This window comes from Drosophila subpulchrella, chromosome 3R (genome assembly GCF_014743375.2).
Source record: "Drosophila subpulchrella strain 33 F10 #4 breed RU33 chromosome 3R, RU_Dsub_v1.1 Primary Assembly, whole genome shotgun sequence".
NCBI classification, from domain to species: Eukaryota; Metazoa; Arthropoda; class Insecta; order Diptera; family Drosophilidae; genus Drosophila; species Drosophila subpulchrella.
The window spans coordinates 2,392,253-2,413,767 of record NC_050609.1 but is presented as its reverse complement, the minus strand read 5'-3'; the positions used below and the strand labels follow the sequence as shown (position 1 = coordinate 2,413,767).

Genomic DNA, 21,515 nt, shown 5'->3' with positions numbered 1-21,515 from the left:
CTTGTAGAGGGTAATATTACTTCAAATATTTCTACTTCAAATATTTGCTTATTATTTAACTTCTTCATTAAGCTTAAAGATTCTTTAATAAACTGCTTAAGCATCATATGATATATAATATATGGTACGATATATGATACGAAATATAATACGATATATGATACAAAATATGATACGATATGTGATATATACCAGAATTTGTTGTTTTCCATTCAGGACATATACCTAGATACAATTTCTTTTCAGTGCTGTTGGACCTGGCGCATCTGACTGAACCAACTCATTTGCCAGGCAACAGAGCTTGATGATATTTGGCGCGAGTCGCTACGATTTTCCCGCAACGACAACATTCTGTATTTATGGCCGCACACACATGCATAATGTATGTGTATGCGATTGTGGGTATATTAAGCGGCAGAACCGTTGTTGTGTGTTATTAATGGCCCTTTGCCTTTGTTTGTTAAATTGTTAATACCCTCACATTTACGCGCCTGCACTTCAAGTCGCCATTCGCCATTCGCATGCATTTCCCCATCAGTGCCGCTTTGCATTATCCTTGCACTTTAAGCTCAACGCGGTCAACGGCATAATGAGCTCTCTGTTTTATTTATGCCGCTCTTCCGCTGGCTGCTTCCTTTGTGCCGCTTAATCCTTTTCCTCTTCGGCATGTTAAAGGACCTTTCGAGGGCAGGGCGGCTCCTTGATTAAGAATGGGGTTTAAGCTTTTTGGCAAGCCACGACGTGATGGGAAAGTTCTGAATTAAACCCGCTTTCAATGGCATTCAATTTAGCCCTCCATACTTAATTTTAAGTCCAAAATAAAATGATTATGTATATAAATAAAATAAACTGGGTGTTATAAATGCTTGAATGAATTTAATTGTATCTCAGCAGACTTATTACAATTTGAAGCTTAATATCATGAAAATTCGTTGACTATATAAAGTTAATTATTAAAAAAATTTGGTAAAAATGGGTCGTTATAGATTATTTGGGGGCAAGTAGTGGTACCAAACGATTTTTTCATAACACGTAAATATTAATTCAGAACCATATTATTAAAGATCGAAAATAATCGAAACACCAGTTTCCGAAGTATTTTTGATGTCCTTTAACATATATTGGTAAATCATATACCATTTTAATTTTGCTTAAGTTCTTTAACTGTATTTTAGTTGATGTATTGTTAAAATAAATTTACAGAAAATATTTGAGCCAGTAACTCATTTTAATCACCAAACGGTTGCTTCAAATTGAAACTTTGTGGATCCTTAGTTACCATGTTTCAAGTTCCAATAAAAGCTTATAAAGCACATTGTCGGCAAGCAGTTTTTACCTTGCAGCAGATTACCATGCTCTTCCACCAACGACCTTCAGGATGGAAAGCTCATCTATCGAAAGGGGTGGCAACCCCTATGTGTCCGCTCTCGCAGCATCCACTGCGCAGCTGTTGGAACTGTCAGCCGGCTTTTGGATGCTGGCCCACCCACCCCACAGTCTCGGACAAAAACACCCCACCTCGTCGGGCGATTCCGCAACAGGATAAAAGAAGGCAAATCAAACACACGCAGCTCAGTAGATGTCACATCCTCACAGAAAGCGGTTGAACGGAATTTCGAAAAAAATCAAAACATAAAACCGAGAAGAATCAGAAAATACACAGCGGGATTGCCGCCAAGTGAAAATGATAAATATCTGCTAGATACGTAAATCAGCCGAGTGACAAGTGATTGATATTGATATAGTGGGGCAATCAACTGAAACCGGAAGCTGCCATCTCAAGCGATTTCAAGATGCGGTCAAGACGGCTTTTGGTCCTGCCGCTAATGCTGCTGCTGCAATTAACTTTCAACTGCCGAGAAGCTCAATCACTGCCCGATATCATCAAGATAGGTGAGTAAAAGATGGGAATTCTACGGAAATGGAGAAGCAAATTCAAAGGACTCCGGCGAAAGCCAGATGAAAACAAATTCCAGCTCGCATCTTCGTTACGTATCGATTTTTTACACGTCATAATCAAGAACGCCTTTCAGTGTACGAGTTTGTGTATTTGATAGACGCGGGTGTGTTGGTGTTTTGTTTGTTTGTTTTTATTTGGGCACCGCGGGAGTGGAGCCCAAATATATATTTGATACACTTGTGCCTTGTGCCTGAGGCCAACTAGAATCACGTTCTGTAATTTGTCACCGCAGGTGGGCTCTTCCATCCCGCCGACGACCACCAGGAGCTGGCCTTCCGCCAGGCGGTGGACCGCATCAATGCCGACCGATCCATCCTGCCGCGCTCCAAACTGGTGGCCCAAATCGAGCGCATCTCGCCCTTCGACAGCTTCCACGCCGGAAAAAGGGGTGAGTTCAGTGCAAAGAGGGCACACTGTACAGCTGTTGACTTGGCCTGGTTTCCAACTGTCCCACTGTTCCGTCACCTTTCACCCTGTTGCCTTTACCATTGCCTTAGCCTCCTGCTCAGCGTAAACTTCACCTTCACCTGATGCTTTTACCCGCATATTTGATTTGGACATATGTACACACATCTCTTTCTTTCTGCATCCTCTTTGAGTTCCCTTGTCATCCTTGAATTGACATATCTTTGTTTCTATTTTGGCTTGTGCTTGATTTACCCCTTTGTTTGCTCTTTGCATTTGATTTGCGATTTATGGTATGCTAATTGCTGCCTGGGGGACTGGAATCTGTTTTAGCTTCTGAACTGCCAATAAATGTGATTTGGCATTTGATGGTCTCTTAAAAGGATTTATAAATTATTTACATTTATTTAGTTGAAAGTTGTATCACTAGAACAGCTTAAAAAAGATAATAATGCATCAATTGTCACGTAGTATCTTTTTTTGTTTACAACTTATTCCTTGTAATAATCTCTCGAAAAAATAAATTATAAATATTTTGAGAACCATTAATTAGATTAGGAAACATTTAAAAATTATATTCTTAGAAGGTATCTGAACAGATAAGAGTAATATTCGGGTTTATTATTAATTAAATAGTTTTTAAAAGTTTGTTAAAAAATTCATTTGTGTCTTTAAATTAAATTATACATACAATAGCTCGGTAAATATGGGTTTTGCTTGTAACTAAGAGTTCAGTTTTCACCATTATCAGACAAGAATGGTTAAAAAAGAAGGTAAACTCGATTCCTATTACACTGTAGAAAAAGAGCAAAAAGAACGTCGCAGGGTAATTGGAAAAAATCCGGTTAAACCAATAGGTCGCCCCTTTGAAATTCAACCAGATAAATATCTTGATGTGTAAGCCCGGCCAGTCTGCCATTTTCAGTTTATTGTGGCTATTTGGGCAGCAGGTGAAACTCCTCTGGCACTTGATAATCGTTAAAAGCTGAAGATGAATCGTAAAGCGGCAAAGGAACGTGAGCCAACTGTCGAATGTTCTGTGATAAATGAGACACAAATGACACCGAAGTTGGCCCGAGAATAGGGCGAAAAGGAAAAATACCTTGGCCAAAGGAGAGTAAACCACACTTCAGCACGACGGTAACGAGGCAACGAGGTAGACAGTATCCTCCACCTACACATCCATCCGCAAAGTCCTGGGAGCAGGTTAACCGCATCACAGAGCCAGGACATCGAAGTGCAGGTGCACATGCACTTACACGTGCTTAGCGCGTTTGATGAGCCAAAAAGGATGCTGGCTGACTGGCGGGAAGGGAAAATCCTGCTAAAAGGAAAGGCCAAACGGGCTAAACGAAATTATGTCATACTGAAGTGCATTTTAAATATGCGAACGAGGTTAACTGAACATTACTGAGCCGAAAGGCAAGCACATTACTGCGCTACTTGGGCGCGTTTTTACTTTTTGAGCCTTTCAAGACGCAGCCTCACCAGATTATCTCCCCCACAAGCAGATTGGATTGGGATTCGGAATGGGAATGGTAACAGAGCACGTTACTTGAAAATCAATTTGCGACTTTTAAGCTCTTTGGGATTTGTGTTTCACTCAATTTGCCATAAGTCAAGAATGTCAGAAGTTGCTCCTTGCAATTGGTGGACCTCGCAGATATTTTACAGAGGATGGGTTTGATTTTGCGAAAATTGGGTTCGGTAAACTACACAGCATAAGTTCGTCAAAGAGCTACAAATAACTGGGTACACATAAACCTGAATTGCACTGTTTGTCTTCCAGTTTGTGGCTTACTGAACATCGGTGTGGCAGCAATTTTTGGGCCACAATCCTCCCACACCGCCAGCCATGTGCAGAGCATTTGCGACAACATGGAGGTGAGTACTGGGTCCTGCGATATCCCCCCTTACAAACCTTTGAATAACAGACTCGTTTTTAGATTCCCCACTTGGAGAATCGCTGGGACTACCGGCTGAGACGCGAAAGCTGCCTGGTGAATCTTTATCCGCACCCTAATACGCTCTCCAAGGTAGGCAGTTGCAATTGCATCCCCCAACCCCCCGTAAAACTGTTTTCTGTTGCTCTTAGGCTTACGTGGATATCGTGCGACACTGGGGCTGGAAGACTTTCACCATTATCTACGAGAACAATGACGGCATCGTGCGGCTGCAGGAGCTCCTCAAGGCCCACGGGATGACGCCGTTTCCCATTACTGTGCGCCAGCTGAGCGACAGCGGGGATTACCGGTAAGCCCGGCTAATCGTTTCCACCGGTTCCGACATTTGGGGGAATTACGATTTTTTTTGGCCCACATATGCAACACATTTTCGGAAAGCTGATTGTACTGATATGGTTTAAAAATTGAAGTCGCAACTTATTAAACTTATATAGTTTTTATAAAAATTCCTATGTCATACCCGAGAAATACCCAAATTCAAGATTGTTATAGATATTTAACAAACATAAAAATAAGTGAAGACTAGCTTTGTTAACTATTAAAAATTCCTTTTCAAAGTTCAAAAGTTTCGACTGGAATTTAATTTAAAATAGAATTACACACATATAGACCCACCATGTAAATACTCATTATGATTAGAATCATACATTTACGTGTTATTTGACAAAATCAAAGGTTGCTTTTAGATAACTAATACCAATGTTAGGAGCAATTATTATTAGGAATACAGATGTAAAGTGGTCAAAAATATGCTAAGTTATATATTATATATGCTAAATTTATATTCTAACAATACATATTAATTCTGAATTTTTACTCACCCTTACAGTCCCCTGCTGAAGCAGATCAAGAACTCGGCGGAGGCGCACATCGTGCTCGACTGCTCCACGGAGCGCATCCACGAGGTGCTAAAGCAGGCGCAGCAGATTGGCATGATGAGCGACTATCACAGCTACCTGGTGACCTCGCTGGATCTCCACACAGTCAACCTGGATGAGTTCCGGTACGGCGGGACAAATATCACCGGATTCCGGCTGATCAACGAGAAGATCGTATCGGACGTGGTGCGCCAGTGGAGTATCGATGAGAAGGGTCTGCTGCGATCCGCCAACCTGACCACCGTGCGCTCCGAAACGGCCCTCATGTACGATGCAGTGCATCTGTTCGCCAAGGCGCTGCACGACCTGGACACCTCCCAGCAGATCGACATCCATCCAATTAGCTGCGATGGTCAGAGCACATGGCAGCACGGCTTTAGTCTGATCAACTACATGAAGATCGTCGAGATGAAGGGCCTGACCAATGTGATAAAGTTCGATCACCAGGGCTTCCGCACGGACTTTATGCTGGACATTGTGGAGCTGACTCCGGCGGGCATCCGGAAGATCGGCACCTGGAACTCCACACTGCCGGATGGCATCAACTTCACACGCACTTTCAGCCAAAAGCAGCAGGAAATTGAGGCCAACCTGAAGAACAAAACATTGGTGGTAACCACCATATTGGTAAGGATAAAAGTTTTGAATATTATTTGTAAGATACTTACTAAATAGATGTATAATTTTCACAGAGTAATCCTTACTGCATGCGAAAGGAGTCGGCTATTCCTCTAAGTGGCAATGATCAGTTTGAGGGCTATGCAGTGGATCTGATCCATGAGATCTCCAAGTCGCTGGGTTTCAACTATAAAATACAGCTAGTACCAGATGGCAGCTATGGAAGTCTTAATAAACTGACGGGGTAAGACTATAAATATTACTTGTAATATAACATATTTAATAAAACCTTACCTTTTCAGCGAATGGAACGGCATGATCCGGGAATTACTGGAGCAGCGTGCCGACTTGGCCATTGCAGATCTCACCATCACCTTTGAGCGAGAGCAGGCGGTGGACTTCACCACACCCTTTATGAACCTGGGTGTTTCCATATTGTACCGAAAGCCCATCAAGCAGCCACCCAATTTGTTCTCCTTCCTGTCTCCTCTATCCTTGGATGTGTGGATCTACATGGCCACTGCCTATTTGGGTGTCTCTGTGCTCCTGTTCATCCTGGCTAAGTTGGTTAAGTACATTCTATCATGATTCTCCCATCTAATAAAGTACTTTATAAAGATTCACTCCCTACGAATGGCCGGCCTATACGGATGCCCATGGCGAGAAGGTCGAGAGTCAGTTCACCCTGCTCAATTGCATGTGGTTTGCCATTGGATCGCTGATGCAACAGGGCTGCGATTTCCTGCCCAAGTAAAGTTTTTATCTGAGATTACGTTAGACCCTTTTAAACTATATCTTTTTTCAGGGCTCTATCCACTCGCATGGTGGCTGGCATTTGGTGGTTCTTTACCCTGATCATGATATCATCGTACACTGCCAATTTGGCCGCCTTTTTGACTGTCGAGCGTATGGATTCGCCCATCGAAAGTGCCGAGGATTTGGCCAAGCAAACAAGAATCAAATACGGAGCCTTGAAGGGCGGCAGCACGGCTGCTTTCTTCAGGGTAAGTTCAGAAAATAAAAATCTACATATATCTCGTGTAAAAGCTAAAGTTTCCACATTGATTTGAACTTAGATTGTATTTTTGGCTCAAATTAAATCCCCGCTTATATTCTATAAAACTATTTCTTTTACAGGACTCTAAGATCTCCACATATCAGCGCATGTGGTCTTTTATGGAATCAGCTCGTCCCTCTGTCTTCACAGCCAGCAATGGCGAAGGAGTAGAGCGGGTGGCCAAGGGAAAAGGTGGGTCAGGTAATCTCTTACAAAACTTGTCTTAATAAAATTAAATTTTTCAGGATCCTATGCCTTTCTGATGGAGTCCACATCCATTGAGTATGTGACCGAACGCAACTGCGAGCTAACGCAAGTGGGTGGAATGCTGGACACCAAGAGTTATGGCATAGCCACACCGCCCAGTAAGTTAGCGTCACCCTAATCAGATCCCTGACCAACTGATGATCAATTCCATCCACAGATTCCCCCTATAGAACCGCCATCAATAGCGTGATACTCAAGCTGCAGGAGGAGGGCAAGCTGCACATCCTGAAAACGAAGTGGTGGAAGGAAAAGCGCGGCGGTGGCAAGTGTCGCGTGGAGACCTCCAAATCCTCATCGGCGGCCAATGAACTGGGACTGGCCAACGTCGGGGGCGTCTTTGTGGTCCTCATGGGCGGCATGGGCGTGGCCTGCGTCATCGCTGTCTGCGAGTTCGTTTGGAAGTCACGCAAGGTCGCCGTGGAGGAGCGCCTCAGTGCGATACTGAATGAATGAGAAAAGTCGTAAACCCGGGACGAATGGGTCTAGACGACGAACAGGTCTCGGGAGATCAATCGAAAAATGCTAGTAAAGATAGGAACGTGCAATCCGATAGAGCATATATCAAGAGAAATAGACGAAATAGCCAATTTTCGACAGCCCAATCAACCTTACTGTTTACCGGATACTCGATATTTTTGGGATGGTCGCTGATACCAATTTGTAGAGTTGAAAATACCGGAGGCACCAATAAAATGTTTTGCACACCAGTTTGATGGCGGGGTGAAACAAGATATTAACATAGATTCAAGCTACATATGAGAGACATATGCACCGTGAGGCATATATATACATATATATATTTATACAGGTTATACTCCCTTTCGTAACTTACTCGTAATAATCATATACATAAACTAAACACTAAAGGAACCACTACCATTTGCAACCAAATCGAAATCGTATTGCATTTATATTTGAAAGCATTTTTGGGAATTGACCTATAGGCGTAATTGTAGCTAAATTATATATAGACATGCAAATGACCCAGACGACAAGATCAACGTATTCTTAACCCTAAGAAGCCGGACACAATTTACACAATCGTAAACGGATATTTTCAACGGACCTAGCCAGTAGATCTAACCTAAGTGAGTTGTAATTCTTAGCTTAGATATATTAACCCAACTTTCTCCCATTTTCCTCAACACTTCTGTCAGTCCCCCTAAGATATAAGATTGTAAAATGTAATTACCGCTCATACAGGCAATTCTGACGAACAATTTCATAAAATACTTACAATTAAATAAAACAAGTTAACAAAAATTGATATCCTTCGATGAACACCTGCGTCCGATTTGACATTCAATGTGCCGGTCAACGCCTAACCGCAAACCGTCAATCACCAGGCTTTTCCACTTTCTCCCCAATCAATTTTTCATGGCTACTGCACACGCGGGTTTGCTTTAATTGGGTTTAGTGTTATCAGCGAAGTAACCTCGTTGCCTGGATGGGATTCGCCTTCTCAGTCGTCATTTGGAAATACTGGCGATATGCCGTCATCAACTTGCCTTCTGCTCCTTCTTGGTCTGCAGCTCTTTATCTTGGTTCCAATCGAGGCCAATGACTTTTCCTCTTTTCTGAGCGCCAACGCTTCGCTGGGTGAGTTTTGGATTTACAAGGAATTTCTCCGCATAAAACATCAACATTCATTGCTTGTCAAGCCGTTGTTGTGGATCAAGAATATATGACCACGCGTGGGGAGAACATAATGGCCCATTTAGAGAAAATCCTGAGCGACATAATACGGGAGAATCTCAAGAACGGTGGTATAAATGTGAAATATTTCAGCTGGAACGCAGTGCGTTTGAAGAAGGGTGAGGTTTTTAGATATTATAATGGTTAGGTGGTTAATCTGATGTACTGTAGATTTTTTGGCCGCCATTACGGTGACGGATTGCGAAAATACCTGGAAGTTTTACAAAAACACCCAGGAGAACTCCATTCTGTTGATCGCCATCACAGATTCCGACTGTCCACGACTGCCGATAAATCGAGCTTTGATGGTATGAAATGCGTTCGATCCTAGATATAATTTGTACGAACATTATCAATTACTAGATACCCATCGTTGAGAATGGCGATGAATTTCCTCAAATCATTCTAGATATCAAGGTCCAGCAGATTCTCAACTGGAAAACAGCTGTGGTTTTTGTGGATCAAACCATATGTGGGTGGTCTTCATTTAAACTCATTTCAATGATTCATTATTACTTTCAATTTATGGAACAGTGGATGATAACTCGGTCCTGGTGAAATCGATTGTGCACGAGAGTACCACCAATCACATATCTCCCATCTCTCTGATCCTCTACAAAATCAATGATTCCCTCCGAGGCCAACAGAAGCGAGCTGCCCTTCGTCGAGCTCTGGCCCAATTCGCTCCCAACAAGCACGAAGAGATGCGCCAGCAGTTCCTAGTGGTATCCGCCTTCCACGAGGACATTATCGAAATAGGCGAAACCCTGAACATGTTCCACGTGGGCAACCAGTGGATGTTCTTTGTGCTGGACAAGGATCCGCGGAACTTTGACCCCGACGCGGTGACCATAAATCTGGACGAGGGCGCCAACATAGCCTTCGCCCTCAACGAAACCAGGACCGACTGCCAGTACACACTAAACTGCACCATCAATGAGGTAAGTCTCGCCCTGGTGACCTCCATTTCCAGGATGACCGTCGAAGAGGAGTTTATATACGGCGAGATCTCCGACGAGGAGTGGGAGTCCATTCGCTTTACCAAGCAGGAGAAACAGGCCGAGATCTTGGAGTACATGAAAGTAAGTATTTTAACTGAGAAAGGGGTACTTTGCTACTAACAACACAACAAAAATGAACAAACTTAACCTTAATATTATATTATTATATTACGGCATTTCCGAATTAAAAATCCCTAAATCTTTTAAACATCATCTTTAAAAAAATCCTTAAATACCCTGTTCCCATAAGTAAAAGTACCTTGCATAAATACCTTTTGAATACGTCATATCCTTATGTCCTTTTGACCAGGATTATCTAAAGGCCAACTCCAAGTGCTCCAGCTGCGCAAGATGGCGCATAGAAACGGCCATTACCTGGGGCAAAAGTCAGGAGCATCGCAAGTTCCGGACAGGTTTGTACAGGATTTCTTCTCTTAAATCACTCCCACTCACAGATTGGATATTTATAGATCCCACACGCGATGCCAAAAACCGAAACTTCGAGTTCATCAACATTGGCTACTGGAGTCCCTTGCTGGGATTCGTCTGCCAGGAACTGGCCTTCCCGCACATAGAGCACCACTTCCGCAACATCACCATGGACATTGTGACCGTGCACGTGAGTCTTTGAGCCAGGAATATATTTCTTATTATTGGTTCAAATCGCTCGTAGAATCCCCCCTGGCAAATTCTCACCAAGAACAGCAATGGGGCCATCGTGAAGCATTCGGGCATAGTTATGGAGATCATCAAGGAGCTCAGTCGGGCCCTGAATTTCAGCTACTACCTTCATGAAGCCGCCGCATTGAAAGAAGACTATTTCCTTAGCTCGTCAACAAACACCAATGAAAGCGTGAGACTCTCTACATTTTTCCTTAGTACTCCTTCTGCAATCTCTTGTCCACAGGATGAGTTGATTGGTTCAATGACTTTTCGGATTCCCTACCGCGTAGTGGAGATGGTGCAGAACAATCAGTTCTTCATCGCCGCCGTGGCAGCCACCGTGGAAGATCCCGACCAGAAGCCCTTCAACTATACCATTCCCATCAGTGTGCAGAAGTACTCCTTCATCACCCGCAAGCCGGATGAGGTGTCCCGCATTTATCTGTTCACCGCTCCCTTCACCATGGAGACTTGGCTCTGCCTGATGGGCATCATCCTGCTGACGGCTCCCATGCTGTATGCCATCAACCGTCTCACTCCCCTGAAGGAGATGCAAATCGCAGGCTTGTCCACGATCAAGAGCTGCTTTTGGTACATATTTGGGGCCTTGTTGCAACAGGGTAAGTGCTTATATTGGTTGGGATTTGGTATCTTTAGATTTAATGATAAGCTGATATTTCCTCTATAAGTGTTTGGTAAAATTTAAAATAAATAAAAAAAATTAAATTAAATTTAAAACATTTTAAAATAGGAAAGCAGCTCACATCTAAGCACATCACATCTTCATATTTACCATTAAAGATTTAATGAATGATTAGTTTTAAAGAAAAAACCAAACACGTATATCCTGTATCCCGTTTTGCAGGAGGCATGTATTTGCCGAAAGCTGATAGTGGCCGACTGGTGGTGGGCTTCTGGTGGATCGTGGTGATCGTCTTGGTTACCACCTACTGCGGCAACCTGGTGGCCTTTCTCACCTTCCCCAAGTTCCAGCCGGGCGTGGACTATCTCAACCAGCTGGAGCGCCACAAGGATATATCACAGTACGGCCTGCGAAACGGAACCTTCTTCGAGCGGTACGTGCAGACGACCTCTCGCGAGGACTTCAAGCACTACTTGTCACAGGCAAAGATCTACGGCAATGGCCAGGATGAGGACATCGAGGCGGTCAAACAGGGTCAGCGCATCAACATCGACTGGCGGATCAACCTGCAGCTGATTGTGCAGCAGCATTTCGAGCGCGACAAGGAGTGCCACTTCGCTTTGGGCAAGGAGAGCTTCGTGGACGAGCAGATTGCCCTGATTGTGCCGGCGCAGAGTGCGTACCTACATCTGGTGAACCGCCACATCAACAGCATGTTCCGGATGGGCTTCATAGAGCGCTGGCACCAGATGAATCTGCCCAGCGCAAACAAGTGCAGTGGGAAGGGCGCCCAGCGGCAGGTGACCAACCACAAGGTGAACATGGACGACATGCAGGGTTGCTTCCTGGTCCTGCTCCTGGGCTTTACGGTGGCCTTTGTAAGCGGCTGCTTTGAATTGGGCTACCGTCGATTCCGCGCCAGTCGCAAACGGCGCGAGTTCACTAACTGACCTTTAGAAAATGTAGTTTAAACAATTTTGAGTTCTATACGGGTGGTCATCCAACCTTCTATTTACATGGAGTTTATAAAACTTTATTAACTTTCTGCAGGAAATGCAAGTGCTATCCAAACATCTCTAAACTCGAAGTACTTCAATCTAGTGTTTTCCCACAACTTACAAATAAATAAGAAAATTGTAGCTATTTTCTTTCGCTTATAAACCTGTTGCTTACCCATCATTAATAAGAACTAAATAAAAATGCTATCACAAATCTGTAACTACTGCAAACCAGTTAAAACTCAAATCAATTATAAACATTTCGAAGTATGACTCCCAAAACTAAAATTCTTTTGGAAAAAATGTAATTAACTATGGATTCAATAAATTTTCTGTTTGTAAATAGATATTCTATGAGGCTAAGAGAAATTGTATAAATTCAAACCTTCAAAGAAATGGGCAAGATAATTCCGAAATGGTGTAAACACTCCTCCTCCACTCACTAGATTCCAACTGACCACATAAAATGGGCAACATTAGTTTTCTTATGTTTGGTCTCCTTAACCGAGGAACAGAGTGACATCACAAAGTAAGAGTCCAGGCTACTGATGCTGGACACCCAGATGGAGATTCCAACTGACCACATAAAATGGGCAACATACGGGGTTTGTTTAAAGGTTTGAAATTACTTTATGAACATCATATCAATGTGGAGTTAAAGGTAGACACTTGTTCATCCAAAACTCTCTAAGTGGAGTTGGCGTTGGGGCCGCGACGACGGCCGAAGCCCTGGACGAAGTTCACGAACCGACGGTTGTACTGGATCCTGCGCTTGGCGCGTCCGGTCTTCTTCTTCTTCTTCTCCTGCTTCTCCACCTTGGGCGTCTGACCCTTGACCTTTCCGGCACGAGCCAGAGAACCGTGAACCTTACCTCCCAGCATGGGAATGTTGAGGTCCAGCTCGAAGGAGCTGAGAGCAGTCACGGGCGTATCGTTGGCCATGGTAGTGCCCTCGCAGTCGAGGCTGAATTCCTCGGCGTTGAAGCCATGGATCTGGGCCAGTTGGTTCTGCAGGGCGCGAATGGAGACCACAAATAGATTAGGATGGGCCCTGAACACAACCTTTTTTTGGTACTCACCTTGACTCCGGCAATGGTGGCATCCTGGGAAACCTCCAGGGCCTCGATGGTCTCTAGTCCACGGACGAACAGCTGCATATTGATTCGCTCTGAAAGATAACCATGCCCCATGCATTTATTAGTTTTCATATTGGCTTGGGTGGGAAACACGTGTGCTTTTTGGAACTCTATTTTTCGGCCTTTTCACTCTATTTGCAAGGGGTACTTGGTGCTCCGCACACTGGGCCATCGCCCGCACACACATTCCACAGGTATTTTCGTATTATTTTGATCATTTTCTATTATATTTCGACAAAAATCACTGGATTACCTCTTGACTTGGTGTGCGGATCCCGAAAAAGAAAGATGGCGCGAGTGTGACCGCAGGAAGAGAAAATATACTATTAATATACTAAAAATATACCATAAACTGTTTGATTGAATGTCTGGCAGCGCCGACTAGGAAAAGTTGGCAGCTCTTCTAAATCAAAGTGTGACCAGTAGTGACTAAATTCTTGGCGCTTGGTATATTTTTTAAAGCTGGTATTTTCTAACTGTCAGTTCCAGTTTAAACATCCAGCCGAAAGTCGTTACTTTGAAATAAATCTTTAAATAAAAATTATGTCGTATCAGCTCGATCTTTCTAGTCAAATTTTTAATCTGAATCTCGAAGATGGAAATAATGATTCAAATTTTTTACATTTTTAAAATATATAGAATGTGTAAAATAGCCAAGTCTTTTTTTATATATAAAACAATGTTCATACAACTTTGGCAGTTTATTGTTTTTTACTAAATTTATAATTAATTCTTAGACCATTAAATTTCAGTACCCCAAGGTAGTTTAGCTTACTTTCATTGAATATGCAATTGTAGAGTCCTGTGGTCCTTTCTACAAAAAGGATAGCAAAAGACCAGTCTGGTTGACGCCCCATTAAGCCAGCATACCCCGATTACCTCAATCTATGCAAAAATGGGAATTACCTTAAGCCCGCGACTAGTCCTCCAGCGCCCGTCTTGACCCAGTTTTTGTGGGCCTTTCTGAAGTTCTCCTTTTAAATGCGCATGCGCCTGCGCTTGTCCTTTGTTTAATCCACAGAGGAAAAGACACAAGAATGAACCCAACAGGGGCTGTGTGTTATTCTACGCCATTAGAATAAATATTGCCGCATTGTTTGTCAAACAGGACTAGATTAGTAACATAAACATTCCGTCATAGAATGCAAATCATAAACCGATTTGACAAATTTGGACGAATTATCTGCGTCTAATGAGTGTGGCTTAGATTGTTCAGGAGCCTTTGAGGGTCTGGACATTGGAAAGAAGACTTTTAAAAATTTTTAAACGGTGTACATATTTGTACATACATTCGATATAGAGTTGCAAATTGAAGTAGTACTGTGATAGTAGATACGACATTTGATATTATGCTCAACCCTTCGGGGGTGACCACCTTTTGATGCTTATTTAAGATAACTAAATGGCACATGCTATACTCGATTCCTCTTCCTGTTGTCCAGCTATCCCCTACTCATATGATCGGATTAGCTTAGGATCAGGGGCAGACATCTCCTGAATTTGCGTAAACTAATTTTCCAGACCTTGTGGCAGAATCAGGACTTGGGAAACGCATCCGCAAACATATCCCCCACTCTCTGGAGGAACTGCCGCTTTGTAATCTGATATTTTAGCATGTTTGCAAACAAAGGCAGCGGAAAAACAAATTACTCTTGACCATAAAACAACGGCAACAATTGCAAAATCGGCTTAGCCAGCCCTCATTCTTCCTTTCGCCATTTGCTGTTTTTCCGGCACGTGAATTTCCTCATTTTCATTCACCTTTTTGTGAATATTTTCCCATATGGGTTCGATTCTTGGCCACACATCACAACATGTTATTATATCTGTGGGGTCGGCTGCCTTTGATCCCATTATCCAAATCCAACGTTCCCGTGTGAAACGAATCCAGTGAAGTCAACCAGTTTCCCCAATGAAATATTAAATTACCTAATCCATATTCAATTTGCATCAGGTGAAATTGATATGTAGTAAGTGGATTCTAATAGTTTTGTCTGGTTCTAGAAAAATAAAAATGTTCTTTAATTGTAGTACAAAATTAAAATTCATTTTAGTTTAGGGACGTTATATAGTAAAATCTAAAAAAACATCGTAACAAAGGATTCTGTATTCTGTATGGCTTAACTTTTTATATGTAAATTTATATGCTTTGGGGACAACCTATTTTTTATAGTTTGAATTCGCTTTAATAATTAAGTCGGTGGCTTTAAATAGTTTTGGTTTTGTGAGATATCTGCTATCTGATATCCTAGGAAATTCTCTTTATCTGTTTCCAGTGCATTAAATTCTAATTTCGGTTTAAATTAGATTTAAGTCAAGACTTTATCTTTACCAACTATATCTACTTTTCATATTTCATTATTTAGATTTTATAACGCGTAATAATCATAAAATAAAAACAAAAGTCGATTACTTAAATAAATGTTATTAAGTTTTTGGTAAGTGATTAGAAATAGCTGTTTCTTTTAAAAATCAATAAGCGCCCAATAAATTTAAAATAATTCACCCTTAATAAATTTAATTTTGTGATTTTTTTATTGTATATACATATTATGATTTAACCTAAACTAACTTTAAATTTACAGAAAGCCACTTAATTCGGTGAGTGCACCCGTGAGAAGTTACACAGTAACAGCCATGGTGGAATAGATAGCATAGATCGTCATCCAACTTAAACCACAATGAGCATTTCCGGTTCCGGACTGGAGGCATTCGACGAGAAGGTGGAGTCGCAGCTCTCGTCCTTTTCGCGTTTCTCCCGTCGCTCGCGGGCCCTTCGATTCTGGAACCAGATCTTGACGCGCGTGTTGGTCAGCTCCAGGGATTCGGCCAGTTTGTTGGCATCCTCGGCGCTCAGGTAGTTGGACTCCTTGTAGGCACCCTCCAAGGCCTGAAGTTGCTGCGGGGTGAAAGGGATGCGGGGCAGGCGACCGGGAGTCCTTTTGGCGGGTCCACTTTGGCGCAGGGCCCTCGGCAGCTTGGGCGGATGATAGCGGGTGTACTGGAGCCAATCGTAAACAGGAATCTTACCCTCCGCCGAAGCTGGAGGAGATCCTTGAGGCTCCTTGAGGGAATACGTTGGTTGGGCATACGGATGGAAGGGCAAGCTGCCACGCAGCCGCTGCAGGACACCCAAAGAGGCATTGGTGCCCACATATCTGTCGCCGGCACGGTTCAAAATATATTCGATGCTAAAGTCAGTCATACTCGTGCGATCCTTTCGCTTTGTCGGTCGATGTGCTACTGCTGAGTTCGCTGCGCATCCACGAGCTATTTATCCAAGGACCTCCCATCGCCGCCATTTGCATCCCCGACAGATACTGTGGCCATCCCTGTCTGGCAGGACGATGAGATTGGCCTGGCCCAATACAATTCCCATTCGGAAGCAGCGAGCCGTTTAATAGGCGTTTCCCATCTCCATCTCCGACCAGGTAGAAGTCCTTCGTCTCAATTATATTACCCTTATCAGCGGGCGAGATTAGGCCCACGAAGGCAATAAAGCACACGAGTTCAATTGTCTCAGACTGCCTATCAAATTTTCCCTGTGATTCAGCTTCTGTTTAATACTAATAGCTGTATTTCGGAATGGTAAGAGCCAATTTGCGTTAAAATAAATCAAAAAAACCAGTGGCTCAGTTTTTGTAGTCTTCAATTATATTAATTGATGTTACATCATTAAAATGGATAATAGGTATACAAGTTTAAAATGTTATAAATATATTTATACATATTTTCTATAGTACATTTGATCTTCGGTGTTTTGCAGCTTAACCGGGCCTAACATAATTTTGATAGTTTTTGATTTGTTGTGGCTATCGTTGGCGTTATACAGGGTGGTTCCCTTCCCATCTCATCCGCTGCCATGTTTTCCCGCAAACCCTCCCATCCTATCAGATCCCATTCCATTCCATCCCTTTCGATGGGAAAACAAGTTGAGCCTGATATATTTTGATGCGCGTATGTTTTGATTGATTCGTAAATTTGTTTTCATAACAGTTGCCTTTGCGAAACGAGTTTTGAGACAACCCTCGCTGAGTTCTTAAAGTATCAATTACATAGTTAATTGAAATAACCATTGGATGGCTCGTACATATAATAGAATACCGTATAATTTTCAAGAGAGGAAAGCTTGTTAATGACATTATATTAATACACACTTGAATTTAACCAATTAGCTCATTTTAAAGTAAGACTACTTCATGGTTTTATTTCTCATGGGAATGGTGATTCCCGCAGCTTTATTGCAAGAGTGATAATAAATGATACAACTTTAGAAAAGATAGCGAGACCTTTAAAGACACGCAAGAACTAACTAGAAGTCTTTAAATATTTACAAACGTATAGCTGATTAAGTTCTTTATTCTTTATCAGACATACATAAAACCACAGAAGGTGGGGCTATTTACAGATTTACATAAAAAGAGGGGAGGTATCAGCACTTCCAGCGAACTGACACATATCGTTAGCTAAATGAAGAAAAGACAGATATTGTAATTTACACTAGATTGAGACACTACTACAATAATTACAACTTAATGAGTAAAAAGTGTCCCTTTTAAAAAAAAAATGATATTTATGTTTGTCCTTTCTTGGTACTCAAATTACAAGTTTTCTGAAGCATGTTTTTTAAAATCTCTATTTATTACACATACAATTTTATAAGCATTATATCACTACCGCTTTGTGGTATAGAATGAAACCTTCAATTAACTATAGAAAATAATTACAATGTTTAAGTGCTAACTTGGCAGTACAAATTCGTTAAATACATAATGTACATATATATATCTTATATTTCTTAACCTCCAGCTTAGACCAGCTAACAGAAATATTTGCTGAGATTAAAATTAATTTGTGCTGGTATCTTTTACTAATCACAAGGCAATTACCCGAGTATCTGCCAATTGTCATGTAATTGTCAACTAATTTTCCATTCGCACAATCGGTTGGCCGCAATTACGCTTGCCAAAATAGTTGCCAGCAACTAACCATCATCCGAAAGATCAACCCTAGTGATAGGCTTCCGTACCATCCAAGAACAAAGGCCCCGAGATCCGACAGATTAGAGTAACGAGTCCTTTTTTTGTGCGGTCTTGCGGCTGCCCAGAGTTCCGATCTAGAACTCAGCAGATGCAGAACTTTTTGGTCTCCTTAACCGAGGAGCAGTGGGACATCGCGAAGTAAGAGTCCAGGCGGCTGATGCTGGGCACCCGGATGGAGATCATACCGGCACTTGCATCCCACTTAACCGTGGCCTCGAAGATGGCGCTTCCAGGCTGGACAGTGAGCTGGATGAGGTACTGATCCGAGTTTCCCCTCCGCTGCACCGAGGATATTCGGTCTACTTTCAGCCGACGGCATCGTTCCGCTCCCCTTATGCCAGCCATAAACCTGTTGATGGCCTCCACCAGCTGAGTGGACATACTCCTGGCACTGGGTTCCGTCGTGGGTATCTTGGAGAAGGTATCACAGGCGCACCAGTGGTCCGCAATCCCCGCCTGGGAGCAGTTTCTGGACCAGTCCATCTCCTCAAAGACGCTGTGGCATGTGGGACAGCCCTCGGGTCGGGGAAGTCCCTCCGGCGGAGTGTTCAACTCTAGGATATGTCGCAGGGTGGCATGGATATCATATGGGGATGTAAGGCGATTCCTGTTCACCTGCAGGTTGTGCAGTAGCTTCGGATACTTCTCGCGAATCCAACGCGGCACTCGGATATAGATGAAGGGCAGTCGTTCCTCCACGAAACCGCTGTCCAACTGCCTCAGTGGTCCAAATCTTGATCCATGATCGCTGAAGAAGATGATGATGGTGTTATCCATCAGGCCGTTTTTGTCCAACGTCCGCATGTACTTCACCATCTTCTCGTCCATGGCGGAGGGCATGGAGAAGTCATTGTGGCTGAAGGTGTTGGTCCAGAACATGCCGAAAAATGTGCGATTTCTGTTGACCCTGGCAAACTGGACGGCCAGGTCGTAGATGTATTCGGAAGAGGGCTTGCGTCCCAGGCAGTAGGGCAGTTGACTCTCGAGCCTCATCTTCAGCTCCTTCTCCACAGCCAGGATCAGGGGTCTGCCGTACACGTCCGTGGGCGGATGGAGGAAACCCCTGCTGGAATAGTCAAAGGTGGAGTAGGCGCTCCAGTCCTCGGCGAAGCCAGTGGTGTAGCCCTTGGCCTTGAACTCCCTCCAAATGATCGGGCAGGCGTCCAGGCCACCCACCTTATCAGGTTGGCACTGTTCGTTGGCATAGGTTTTGTTAAATCCCGTGAGGATCGCCATCAGATTTGGAAAGGTGTTGTCGCCCATCTGAGGCAAAGAGGTAAGAGTAATCAATTAAAATAATTGGATATGTAATGCCCATTTTTTGATTTTACAAAAATCTTTTACTTGTTATGAATACATTAATTTTCTTGAATTTAACATACCTTGTTGTAGCCCTGAAGCTCGAACCAGTGTTGCGCGTTTAAGTACTCGTACATCCTGGGCATCGTCAGCTCAAGGTTCATCCTGGAAATAGAATCGATGCCCCAGAGCAAAACACTAGGCCTTTTGTCCGAAGTTGGATCACTGATGAAATCCCTTTGGGGATGCACAAAGCTAAAGGCATCCTTTTGCGACACTTTATCAAACGGAGGCCGGCGGCAATAGGTGATCATGGCCGTCACTTCAGTTGGAACTAGAAAGTCCTGCTGGAACTTCACACACGGACCAAGCCTGCCGGGATATTCTGCTTCAGTGTCCATCTCAAGATGCCCCTTGGAACTTACTTGTACTGGTGGTCCGCCTTGGTGGAAACTCCAGCTCGAAGGATCTGTTTGAAGCAGCAGGTGCTGTTCTCGTTCTGGTGCAGCCTGTAGGTGCTGTCCGTTTCGTTGAAGTTCACTGTGATCATGTCGCGGCTCCCATCACACACTATATAGTGATGTCTCCTGTAGATACTGAGAATGTTCCTGGCGAAGGCATTCGGATGGCCCATTTGGCATTGGGGGCTATTGACGAAGTATTTCACTCCAGATTCAGTTTCCAATGCATATGAGGTAGATGTGGTTAGTTCTTCAGTATCCTGTGAGAGAGTGCTAGTTTCTGTAAAATTCTCCACAAGGACTTTTGTACTCTTCTCGGTTTGCTCTTCTGTGGAAACTCCATTTCCGCTTACAGGCTCTGTTAAGGCACTAAAGAATGAATCACTGTAAGGACCTGTCACTTTAAGAGAACTAAGAGTACTGGTGTCATATACAGTATCCAAGGGACTTGGTGTATTGACTGTACTTGTTTCAATCGAGGGCTCCCAAGGACTCTTATCACTTGGAAAAACCACTGTGCTGCTCTCGTGCTGATGCTGCGCTGTACTCAGAGTATATAAAGCTAAAATAAGGAGCACCACACTTATAAGGCCTATTTTAGCCAGCCATTTTTGTGGTTTCTTTTTACTCGGCAGATCCTCATCCGTTGGAATTAGTTCATATTTTATGTTCATGTTAGAAATGACAGAAATCAAAAGTGAACTTTTCTTTTAGCATATATAAGATATATAAGCCTAGTGCTAGTTCGTAGATTTTAGTTAATATCTTTAGTTCAGTTAATGTCCTTGTTCTGGATATGGGCTTATCGTCACCATTTCCGCTAGTTATTAGAAACCGGACTCTATATGTCCGCTCGGTTCGCGATTTAATGCACAACTGCATCAGCATATTAAACAATAGCTTTCAATAGCGCGAAGTGCTGACGGTTATCTATTACTCAAACAGTAACTACTCGTAAGCTTTACCTTGCCCTTACAGCTACCAGATAATACTTCTAAAATTTTGTTGGATGTATACCCCCCATACTGTTTGCCAATTTTTCGGGGCCATACAAATCTACCATCTTTAAGGAACGTGCCGTTTAAGCTGTTCAAAGAATCCATGCCAAAGATTAGATTCCACTTAATTAAGGAAGTCAAGTGTATAAAATAAAACAAGAGAAAACGCTGCAGTCGATCTCGATTGCATTTGCTAAATTTTAATTATTATTTGGTTATAACTTTTTAATGAACAGTCCGATTTGAATAATTTTTAATATTTAAACATAAATAAAAGTTTATAAAACTAATATAAAATGTAATAGGGAAAAATATCTAAATGGAACTTTTTTATTGGCAGCTGGCTAATCGAGTTATAGAAGCTCGACTGTATAAACTACTCATACACAGAATCTAAAAATAAAATTGCATGGGTTACTTAAAGCGCTAG

At 42.7% G+C, this 21,515-nt stretch overlaps 5 protein-coding genes across 5 annotated transcripts; 2 read left to right on the top strand and 3 right to left on the bottom strand.

Moving 5' to 3' along the window:
• The first annotated feature begins 1,581 nt into the window (after positions 1-1,581).
• On the top strand, positions 1,582-7,602 carry LOC119562865 (glutamate receptor ionotropic, kainate 2). The gene is made up of 13 exons (XM_037875979.1): positions 1,582-1,893; positions 2,193-2,348; positions 4,155-4,249; positions 4,312-4,401; positions 4,461-4,618; positions 5,159-5,834; positions 5,900-6,069; positions 6,128-6,388; positions 6,444-6,575; positions 6,631-6,829; positions 6,963-7,074; positions 7,128-7,247; positions 7,307-7,602. Exons 1-13 carry the CDS (start codon positions 1,794-1,796, stop codon positions 7,600-7,602), a joined length of 2,565 nt encoding a protein of 854 aa, XP_037731907.1. The 5' UTR covers positions 1,582-1,793.
• Positions 7,603-7,625: 23 nt separating this feature from the next.
• LOC119551830 (ionotropic receptor 93a) lies at positions 7,626-12,569 on the top strand. Its single transcript, XM_037861402.1, has 11 exons — positions 7,626-7,646; positions 8,616-8,748; positions 8,811-8,963; positions 9,016-9,152; positions 9,208-9,316; positions 9,379-9,926; positions 10,156-10,258; positions 10,316-10,464; positions 10,519-10,698; positions 10,753-11,128; positions 11,374-12,569. The coding sequence occupies exons 1-11, from the start codon at positions 7,626-7,628 to the stop codon at positions 12,099-12,101; spliced, it is 2,637 nt and encodes an 878-aa protein (XP_037717330.1). The 3' UTR covers positions 12,102-12,569.
• A 186-nt stretch (positions 12,570-12,755) lies between these two features.
• On the bottom strand, positions 12,756-13,647 carry LOC119563005. The gene is made up of 3 exons (XM_037876194.1): positions 13,539-13,647; positions 13,229-13,317; positions 12,756-13,157 (listed from the first exon to the last, which is right to left on the bottom strand). Exons 2-3 carry the CDS (start codon positions 13,304-13,306, stop codon positions 12,837-12,839), a joined length of 399 nt encoding a protein of 132 aa, XP_037732122.1. The 5' UTR covers positions 13,307-13,317; positions 13,539-13,647; the 3' UTR covers positions 12,756-12,836.
• Positions 13,648-15,956: 2,309 nt separating this feature from the next.
• On the bottom strand, positions 15,957-16,490 carry LOC119551823 (homeobox protein MSX-1). Its single transcript, XM_037861389.1, has one exon. It carries the CDS (start codon positions 16,488-16,490, stop codon positions 15,957-15,959), a length of 534 nt encoding a protein of 177 aa, XP_037717317.1.
• A 535-nt stretch (positions 16,491-17,025) lies between these two features.
• On the bottom strand, positions 17,026-20,948 carry LOC119563522. Its single transcript, XM_037876990.1, has 3 exons — positions 20,052-20,948; positions 19,710-19,998; positions 17,026-19,590 (listed from the first exon to the last, which is right to left on the bottom strand). Exons 1-3 carry the CDS (start codon positions 20,759-20,761, stop codon positions 18,409-18,411), a joined length of 2,181 nt encoding a protein of 726 aa, XP_037732918.1. The 5' UTR covers positions 20,762-20,948; the 3' UTR covers positions 17,026-18,408.
• Between the last annotated feature and the right edge of the window lie 567 nt (positions 20,949-21,515).